General features: G+C 33.5%; 2 protein-coding genes across 5 annotated transcripts in view; one reads left to right on the top strand and one right to left on the bottom strand.

Annotated features, from left to right (window-relative positions):
• The window catches only part of LOC106793372 (serine/threonine-protein phosphatase 2A 56 kDa regulatory subunit epsilon isoform), a 28,990-nt gene extending 21,943 nt beyond the window's left edge, over positions 1–7,047 (bottom strand). The window contains exons 1-2 of one of the 3 annotated variants that reach the window (XM_014760257.1): positions 6,205–7,047; positions 4,602–4,961 (exon numbers count right to left, since the gene is read on the bottom strand). In XM_014760257.1, the coding sequence (XP_014615743.1) occupies positions 4,602–4,740 (139 nt within the window). In that variant the 5' untranslated portion in view covers positions 4,741–4,961; positions 6,205–7,047. Of the gene's footprint in view, positions 1–4,601; positions 5,750–6,080 lie in introns of all 3 variants that reach the window. The other 2 variants (XM_014760255.1, XM_014760256.1) reach the window with 2 other exon arrangements.
• Positions 7,048–7,764: 717 nt separating this feature from the next.
• On the top strand, positions 7,765–10,503 carry LOC106793409 (tyrosine-protein phosphatase non-receptor type 14). Of its 2 annotated transcripts, none has more exons than XM_014760307.1 (7): positions 7,765–8,357; positions 8,448–8,814; positions 8,903–9,071; positions 9,147–9,308; positions 9,374–9,462; positions 9,566–9,767; positions 10,139–10,503. In XM_014760307.1, exons 1-7 carry the CDS (start codon positions 8,330–8,332, stop codon positions 10,454–10,456), a joined length of 1,335 nt encoding a protein of 444 aa, XP_014615793.1. In that variant the 5' UTR covers positions 7,765–8,329; the 3' UTR covers positions 10,457–10,503. The 2 variants fall into 2 exon arrangements, with proteins under 2 accessions (XP_014615793.1, XP_014615794.1); XM_014760308.1 differs by having other exon boundaries at positions 7,766–8,219.
• The last annotated feature ends 149 nt before the right edge of the window (positions 10,504–10,652 follow it).

Genomic DNA, 10,652 nt, shown 5'->3' on the forward strand with positions numbered 1-10,652 from the left:
AATAAAATACTAATAAGTGCTTCTTTATTATTCATCGGTACGATGTATCATTATTATTATTATTATTATACGATTAATCTGATTATTTGTGTTTTCAATTAACGATTATTTCTAATTCTTATTAAAAACATTTGAATAGGATGATAATAAATATATCAGTTGGTAAATTTTTTCGTACAATATAATCTTCTCGTATTAAAATCGTGTTTAATTTTTCTAAAGTTTTCTCATGACCTATTTAACCATTACATGGGGTTTTTTCTTCTTTCTTTCTTTTTTTTTTTTTTTAAACAGCAAACGATTTATCAAGATCTACCGGTAACCGACAGTAAATTTTACCAGTCAGGTCCGATGTTGTTTGTCATGTCGTGGTCGATGACATTACATTATTTATTTTTTTTTTCCTCATACGATTCTTCAATTCGACTTTCTTTGTTCCGTGGCATATCGAATAAAAAATGAAAAAAAAAAAGAAATAAAATAAAATTGAAACACATCGAAATGAGATAATTATCGTTGAAAAAGTAAAAAGTATGTAATCTAAAATTAATGAATTAAGTAGCAATTAATGAGCTTTAGCAACACCTGCACTTGCTTGTAAAATATAGCATAGGCTGTATTAAAGGTTCTTATCGATCGAACGTTTACAACGAGTGTCGTTAATTAAAAATCGAGTATTATATATTATATATATATAAATACATAAAGTATATATTAATTTTAAGATTGAAATATATCGTTTAAATAAATTCGAAATATTTAACGATAATCCAATAATCCACATTACTCGATATTTCATTGAACAATAAGTGAAAAATAAAAGAAACCTCGGAGGATTCATTGTACATCGATACCCACGTAAAAAATAAGAACCCTCCAATGGGGCCAAATTATTACAACAGAAATCTATCAATCCCGGCAATGACATTAAATTGAATAAAAAACTGAAGATTTTAATTAAAAAGAAAAGCATAAAAAATAAATAGCTTTATTTTTATTACTGAATATATTTCGCGTGGTATCTCGTGGGTGCTTTTAATGGTTTATTTAATATTGAATAGAATATATTTAAAAAAAAAAAATAATAATTTTAAATATAAAATTTTAGCTAGGTTGCTTATGAATTGTATAATCTAAAGGTATTCTGTAGATTAATAAATTTAACAAAATAAGGATTACAAAAATAATGAAATAACAAAAATATTTACTTAATAATTAAATATCAGGATGAAAAATGAAGATCCCATCAAAAGAATATCTTGTTAACTGTGGTGTCGTGCTTGGTGATTCAGAAAGTTTCAAATACTTTGGCTTCCAATCGTGAGCCACCGTGAAATGTGGGCAGACATCGAGCATACACCTACGTGTTTCTAAATAAGGTTTATTCGTAGGTTGGTTTGAACACGGAGAAGAGACGGAAAATATGCCTCGTGCAATCTTCTTCGCTCAAAAGCAACCTGACAGAGGCCTACCTATCAAGATGAAAAAGTGTATACGAATGAACAAGAAAGTGAAAAAGAAATAGAAACAAAATAAATGAAGAGAGAGAGAGAGAGAGAGAGAGAAAATGAGAGCGTTGAAATAAAATTACGATAAATTGAAAGATTAAGAAATGCTTTTTGAACCGATAAAAAAGAACAAAAAATCAATATATAAATAATAATTATTATTCGATAAATATAGTCTTGAAACACGTTCCTTTTTTTTATAACATTCCTTCAAAATAATTCCATGACGTATATTCGCATACGTTTAATTGGTGCACGTAATCATCCATTCCAAAATTGACCAATCGCTGTTGAGATAATACTCTCAAGGTAAGAGCGGAAAAATTCAAAGACGTGATCCTCGGGTGAGAAATAACAAAAAAAAAAGGTAATTATAAGAGTGATACGTTAAAATGAAATTAACATTGTTACACGCAAATTTGTATTTATGATAAAGATCGTGAAAGTAACCCATAACGAATGATTATTATTTACATATTACGAAGAATGCGCGTACTATTTATTTCTTGTTAAAAGAAGGGAGGGAACAAAGTTCGTCGTTTTATTATATAAATACACGCAAGAAAGTAAGTAGTTATTATCAATCGATCGTTAAATACGCGTAAACAACGATCGAGAACGTGTTACACACGTGCGTATACGCGTACATATAAGTTATGTGTCGGCAACGTAGACCTAGGGGAAGGTAGTAAGCAAAAGCGATGAAAGGAGGGGGTAGTGAAGGGAGTAGGTGGAAGGGAGAACAGAGACCACTGCCGTTTTATTGGCAGAGGTGAACGACTGCAAGGTGGACGCTTGTTTAAGCGTTCATCGTTCAAACAAACTGTAAGTTTCTAGGTCAAAGTAATGATTTCCGTACGTGATGCCCTAAAAATCCGCTACTTACAATTAGAAAAGGGGAATGCAAAAGGAAAAAGAAAAGAAAAGAAAAAAAAAGAGGAAAGTTAGGTGGCCCCGTGCTAGTTAGACAATGAGAGACCCGCAATAACGAGTTAACCATTCATTAAAATGATTAACCGTCCAGTAATGCGAACACGCGATGATGATTAATGCGACCAATCGAAAAATAAATTTCTGAAGGAAAGAAGATGATTTTGGCCATCGTTAATTTAATCATCTATTTTAAGTCATCTACACAAGATTTCTTTGGGCCATAATTACCATCGATATATACATACACTAATGCCAAATTTAATATCGTCTACTTGAATACTTTGAATGGTTTGCGATGATATGTAATGAATGTAGAATAAAGTGCGAAGAAATATGGATACAGATTCTTTTCTACATTCATCATTCTTGTAGAATCTTTTAATAACTCTCCTTTTAAATTATATTTCACAATCAGATAATTCTGAAATAATTAATTACCAAGATTAGGTAACACTATTGAAGATTATTATGTGGTAAATACTATGCTTCGTGTTATATAAAAGAGATGTATGTATGGCTATAAATCTTTCTCAACTATAGTTCTTACTAATTTTTATATCAAACTACAAATTGTAATAATATATTGTATACAATCAGAAGTAATAAGAAAATGCATTAGAATATTATTTTTTTAAAGATTTTGTTGTCGCATACTTTATGACATTTCCTTTGATACAGATATTACTGTATTAGTGTAAACTTTTAATCAATAGTCTGATTCTTAATTTGCTTGTACGCAGCATTTTTATTATGTGTCATGAAGTAGCAATATGTTTGTCGTACATTCATAGACATATTCTTAACCAAATATTATATTTAATTAGATACAATTACTGCAATTGTACAACAATACATTCAATATAAAATAAAAGTAAAGAAATAATAAAAACTATACTTAAAAGAAAACTCAAAATGGAAAATATAATCTTTACAGACATTTTATAATCATGAATTATGTATTACATTTAGCAGTTTCAAAAGAAATCTTCAGTTTTTATTTTTTTAAGACTTCTTTCAAATCTATTCACTTTAATTTTCACCATAATTCTTATACAATATTGCTTCTTCTAATTATTCAGACTATTTCAAATAACTTATAACAATTTTCACAACTCCAATAATAAATTAACATATCTTTATAATTATTATATATATACATCTTTAATGTATATTTTCAATATATTGTTACATGTTGCAATTCTTATAACTGTTACTTGCACAACTAAAAACGTACCATATTTCATGTTAGGTAATTATTGATCTTAATTACCTAATATAATACTAAAAATTAGTAAAATTTAGTTTTCAGCTTATTGCCATACAATATTTTTTCGATTTAATAAAGGTTTCTGCACGAAAATATGCATTTAATATGATTTTTACTATGTCGACAATTTTGAGGTTATCTTGCACCAACCATCATAGGAGAGAACTGTAATTTATAAGTTAGATAAATTATAGTTCGCTATGTGCTACATATAAATATAAAATAAAGATGAGTACATGATATTGCTGCTTATAATAATACATTTAGTTTAAAAAAATTACTGTGGATGTTATCGTGAACTATAATTATTATTGTATTAGAGTTTGCGACAAGATATAAAACATCAATAGATTTATTAAATGATTATCTATCTAATGAAAGATGATTAATGTGTTTTTAAACAGGACACAATGCTTATCTATAATATGAAAAATAGAACAAATTTAAAAGATTCCTAGATTCGACACAAGAAGTTGTACAACTTAATATAGGATATCGATAAATGATAAATTCCTTGAAATGCTCACAAATGATTCTATATTAGTTAATTAAGTATCTAACATTACCGATGTTAATAAGATAGTTACAAAATTCTTTATTCGTGTAATACCTGCTTGCTTAATGCGAGTATGAAATCCCTTACTATAGAAATGCTTCCTACAAACAGTCTACGACAGTCTCATCTCTTATTTTTTGTTTTTTAAAAAACCTCAACGCTACATAAGAACAAAAATGATAAATTACTACAGAACATGTATCCCTGCATAAGTGAATATATGACATTGAAAAAAAAGTATGAATGTAAAGTAAAGCGCAGGGGCCAAGATAGAATGCGAATGAATAAAATATTAAAACTAATGAAAACTGAAATAAATGAAAAGAATAAAACTAACCTTTGAGCTGTGGTAGCTGTTGGAGCTCGACGTCCTGTGAGTTTCTGTATCGCGAGGAACTCTGGGACTTCTTAGATTTCTTCTTAAGCGATCGCTTAGTGAAGGGATCTATCCGATCGACGAAAGTCCCTGACGACATGTTGGGAATTGAACTCGGAGGCACTCTACGTATCTCTAGGGTGAACTCGTCGTCTTGAACGGGTGTAGTTAATGTTTCGTGCCCCGATTTCCCGGACGACGTCGACTGTGACGACGACGACGCCGGTGGCGGCGTTTGCGGCGACGGCGACTAGAAACGATGGCGTCGTCCACCTCGAGGAGGCCGCATTCCGCGTGGAAATTAACGTCGATATCGACTCACTGCACTTTCACGATATAAAGGAAAAAAACAGATATAGGGGATGATGAGAGCTAGCTTCTCTAGGTGATGTCGGTGCAGAGCACACACACTCACATGCACACGCACACACTATTAGTACGTAGGTAGTACAACCAATACACTAACGCGAATCGAGAGCACGTGGTATACCTGAACACGGTAACCTACTGTTCACGCGTTCCTGCGGCAGAGAAGGTCGACGGTCGCGTTTCGGTCGTGCATAGCACGCGTCCGCGGTGCCACCGAGAGGAGAGAAGAGAAGAGAAGAGGGTGGGAAGGGGAACAGGGAAAGGAAGAGGAGGGAGGTGGTGCAGGGGGTGGTGGTAGCGGTGGTGTTGGTGAGGGAGAAGGTGGAGGCGAGGAAGATATCTTTCTTTCGAGATGTCGACGTGTCGATGGATTATGGGTGTTGCTGCTCGAATAGATCCATCGAGCGAAGTCAAGATGACGACGAAGACGGCGAGGTGGACGTCGTTACTTCAACGTCTAAATCTGTCCAGGAAGGAATCTTTTCTTTCTGTCTGTCTCTCTCTCTCTCTCTTTCTCGTTTTTGGTCTCTCCCTCTCGCTCACCGCTGGCGATTCGTCGGTATCGTCGTGCGTCGTCGTCGTCGGTCGTATTCTCTCTCTCTCTCTCTCTCTCTCTCTCTCTCTTTCTCTCGTCCCGAGGAGAGGCTCTCGTTTTTCTCTTTCTTTCTCTTTCTCTCTCTCGTTAGGCGTTGTCACACGCGGACGTACGCCCTGCCTCTCCTATATGTCGAGGTTTCCACCTACACCGTAACACCGAAGCGTCGTTCGTAAATTTTCTTGCTCACTACGAGCGGATAATGAACTAGCTACCTGCGAGCAGAAGGGTGGTCCTCCCTTTCTTACACACATACACACTCGCGCACACTCTCTCACTCACTCACTCTTTCTCTCACTCTCTCCCTCTTTCTCTCTTTCTCTCTCCCCCTTTTTTTACTCTTTTCCACACATACAAACGTACGCAGCATACATATACGTGCTACTCCTCTCTTTTTCTCTCTCCCACTACATCTCACTCTCTCACGCACATAAAATCGTTGTTCACACACTCTTTCTTACGTACGCAGCGCTCACCGGTTTGCTCTCGACGGAGAATCGAAGAATTAGATAGAAAAGACAGAGAGCACCGGCGATGCGAAGAGGAGCTGTAAGAGTAGGAGTAGGAGAAGGAGGAAAGAAGGGCCAGGGGGATTCTTACCGCGCAGTCGTGCTTGCTTGTCGACTGACTCTACGAAGCACCGTTACGAAATAGCTCGCGCGAGCCAGGGGCGGTCTCTGTCCCGCACGAAAAGCGTCTCTCTTTTCTTCTCTCTCTTTCTCTCTTCCTCTCTCTCTTGCTATTCCCCTCTCTATCTCTATCTATTTCTCTATTTCTCTCTCTCTCTCTCGTCTTCTCTATCTTTCTCTTTTTGTTTCTAAATCATAGGCGGCACACGTATGCGGTTTAACACAGAACGTATTTTTAAATCTTCCGTTCGGCACGCGTCGTCTCTATCTCTCTCTCTTTTTTTATTCTCGGCACTTTCCTCCGCGAATTCAGGATATTGAATACGCATTCACACACTAGGAACGCGTACACGAGAAACGTCGGAGGAGGCTCGAACGGCGCTCGGCCGCCATCAGCTGCTCGTAGAGACGACGAGCTTCTTTCATTTTCGCCGACGAACGATGTAGAGACGATGAGCACGACCTCGTCAGGCGTCGAGAACCGACGAGACCCGACGACGATCGAGCATCTTTTCCTTTATCACTCTCTCTCTCTTTTCCTCCCACTCTCTCTCTCTCTCTCTCTCTCTCTCTCTCTTTCTCGCCTGCTCGCTTGCTGGCTCGTTTACTCGCTCGCGCTCTCTCTTTCTCTTTCTTTTCGGCTTCTCGAACGCGCTCACGGCACGGACGACTATGATTTTTCAACCCTTGTATTCCGTACGGTAGATCTTCAATGACAAGGAACGAAAAAAAAGGAAAAACGTTTTCCCCTCTATCGCACGAGAGACAGTTTCGCCCTCTCTCTCTCTCTCCTTATTAAAAACCCGTCAAGAGGTGCCTTGTGTGCCTGAAAATAGTAATGTGCGTTCGGCAATCATCGGCCGGAGATTGCCGATTCTTCACGGAATTGCTCGAATCCTTAAGATGGCGCCATCGCACGAACCGCCGAGTCATACGATATTTAGCAAGCCTTCCCAATGGTCGATTCCCTTAAAAGCAGCTTCCATTTCGAGCTGTTTCCTTCTCTTATTCGATTTGAAAATCCGCCTATATGTATCGACGTAATACCACGATATCAAATAAATTCTATATACCATGGTAAAAATATGAAACTCTAGAAGATAAAGAAGGGAACTTTAAGAGACTATATTATATTTTTTCTTTACCTTATTCAATGCTGTAGAAACAATTTTAAGAACCCTTAGTAGAAATCGTTTATTAAAATTTGTTCTATTTGTTTTGTTTGTGTATTGTATATTAAATTAATTCTTATATTTTAGCGATCTTCGAACAATTAATAATTATTAATAAATGATGTACACGTATACATATGTAATTGACACTAATGGTCATAATAGATTCACTGTAATTGCTTATTGGCACTTCTTTATATTGCGGCGTTGGCCCATTACCATAAAAACATTTCGATCAATAATATGTTTTTTATAAGACAAAATATGGTAATCTAATATTTGGCTTTTTGTCATTTAAAGTCATTTATTTTATATACATATATATATATATATTTCGATGATGTTAATAATGTCGATGATCTGTGATCCTGTTAGGCCATTGATTTACAAAAAATATGTGATATACCACTGCAATGTTTAAATTCCAATGAAAAATTTCTAAAATTTCTGCGTACATAGCATCGAGTGATTTTTATATTAATCCAGAAAATGTGGAAAAGTATTTCGAGAGAAAAGTATTCAAAGGAGATTTCCATATAAACGAATGATGAAAGTTAATATATACATTTGATTATCGAACCGTTTAAAATATGTTCTCCAAACAAGTGCTATTGATATAAATTTTCAATATTTTCGTTTCGAAGAGAAAATAAGTTATTTTATTAACGTTTTGTTGATTGCAGTCATGTGGTTGAAATCAGTTGTAGTATAGCGTATACAAAAGATCGATAAAGAAGTGACTCGATGTTATCATAAGGAGAATTTTAGTTAAACGTCTGAATTATTTCACAATTTGAAGCAAGAGGTTAAGAATGTTCGTATACTTTGACAGATAATTTCATAATTAGATAACGAAATGTGAAATTAAAATTGTCTCGTTTGATTTTCTTTTTTTAATTTTTATATCTAAAGTATGCTTCTCTAATGTATGTTACTAATAAAATAGTAAAATGTAAGTGAAATAATTTCACATGTATAATATTTGTATAATGTGCTACTGTTGTGCCAAGAGATATAACTTTTGTCTATAATTATCTTTCAGTTTTCTATACTATTACGATGCCGTTTAAATTTCATTTAAAGAGAAGTCGTCAATATAATGTAGTGTCCAAAAATCAATATGTAATATGTATAGAATTACTGGACACTACATCAATAGAATGTACTTTAAATATTGACAGTTTGGGTCAAGAATGTCTGGACAATATTGTACAACGATTAGGGCTTGTACAACCTGAAATTTTTGGATTACGTTATATAAGTCGACATGGTTCTCCTTCTCCTCGATGGGTAGATATGGATAAACCATTAAAACGACAACTTGAGAAAGAAGCTAAGAATTTTAGTCTCTATCTAAGAATTATGTATTACGTTACAGATGTTCAATGTATACAAGATGAAATGACAAGGTTAATAATGTTTTATAATAATTAATGATTACCTTAAAGATAAGTATTATTATATTACCGATACTAAAATGACTTGATTTCTTTTAAGGTATCATTATTATCTTCAGTTAAAAAGCGATGTATTAGAAGGTAGGATTCATTGCAATTCTAGACAAGCTACTCTTTTAGCAAGCTATTCGATGCAAGCAGAGTTTGGTAATTATAATACAGAACGGCATACAATGGAATGCTTACAACAATGTACCTTCTTTCCCAAGGTGAAATATCAAATTTAGCGTTACAGATATTTTTAAATACATTAAAATAATATATAATTATTGTTACGCTACAAGGATGTAATACAATCAGAACCAGGTGGTTTAGATGTTTTATTGCATAATGCAGTATGTCAATATAAAAATTTAATTGGAGTAACACAAGCGGCAGCTGAAGAATTATATATTTCCGTAGTTATACAATTGGAAGGGTATGGTAATGAAACGTTTCCTGCAAAGGTACATCGATAAGAAGTAATTTTATCAAGTTATTAAATTTAATTTAATAAGCTTATTAATTATAGGATAGTACTAATTCTGAAGTGATACTTGGTGTATCTCTTAATGGAATTATGCTGGTATGTCCTAAATCTCAAACTACGCACTTTTATAGGTAATTATATTTTTTATTTTGGAATGAAAAAAATAATATTTATTAATGATAATTACCTAAATGAAAAAAGCTATAAATTGAATATAAAATTATTATTTATTAGGTGGAAAGATATTAGTAACGTCATAAATCATAAAAAGACATTTAGAATAGAATGCCAGTCTGAAGGCGAAGATGCAAAACAATTTATATTCAATGAGTCGCGTGATGCAAAATACGTATGGCGTCTGTGTATAGCACAACACACATTTTATATGCAACATCAAGAATCACGACCTTCAGAAAGATCTAATAATGCATATTTTGTAAGTAAAGTATAAACAAATATTATAACGATTTTAATTTTTGCATTCCATCAGTATTGCTAGTAATATCGTACTTTTGTAATTATAATAACGAAAACTGATAAATTCAAATAATACCATGACTAATACGTTTTGTACGCGTACTTTTTATTTCTTTTTGTTATTTTGTAAAAATATTAGGATACATTTGTTAATTTTATTCTTTAATTTTAGTTCCAAGGTATTCAAAGATTTAATTGTCAAGCAATAATACTTTTAGTTACTCAAAAGTGCCCGATATTGATTAGCTGTAAGCGCAACAAACAGTACTCTCAGTACACTTACTTTGAAAGTAAAATGTAATTAATTATTATTCATGTATGTATTAACAGGATAGCGATACAAATGATTCTGGAGAACAAGCTGTGTCTATGGAAAATCGTAGGGAAGATGATCACATGCATTGGACGAGCTACAATGATCTTTCAACTTCACCGTATCCTGTAGTCTCAGTTTCTTCAACTGAAATAAATAATCTACGTGCCTTATTACCGTCCTATAGACCAGCACCAGATTATGAAACTGCCGTTCAAATGAAATATAATAATGGAGGAAATGCTCCTCAGCCTTATTATGCAAATCAGTCTACTATTGTTGGACAAGATATTTCGTGCCTTCTTGGTAATGTGGTAAATAGAAGTAGATATTAATTTGGATATTTTTATGGTTTCAAATATACAACCGTGTTATATATTTACACACTCAAATATTATATATTTTTTGGATAGCATCAAAAATTTTAATGTGTAATAAATATATATACATATATATATATATATATAAACAATCTAAAATCTAAAGAGAGTGTATTAAAATATTATAATAATTTAGCTCTTTTTCTTCTTT

The sequence above is a fragment of the Polistes canadensis genome, unplaced genomic scaffold, assembly GCF_001313835.1.
Source record: "Polistes canadensis isolate GaletaPanama2010 unplaced genomic scaffold, ASM131383v1 scaffold_13, whole genome shotgun sequence".
Classification (NCBI taxonomy): domain Eukaryota; kingdom Metazoa; phylum Arthropoda; class Insecta; order Hymenoptera; family Vespidae; genus Polistes; species Polistes canadensis.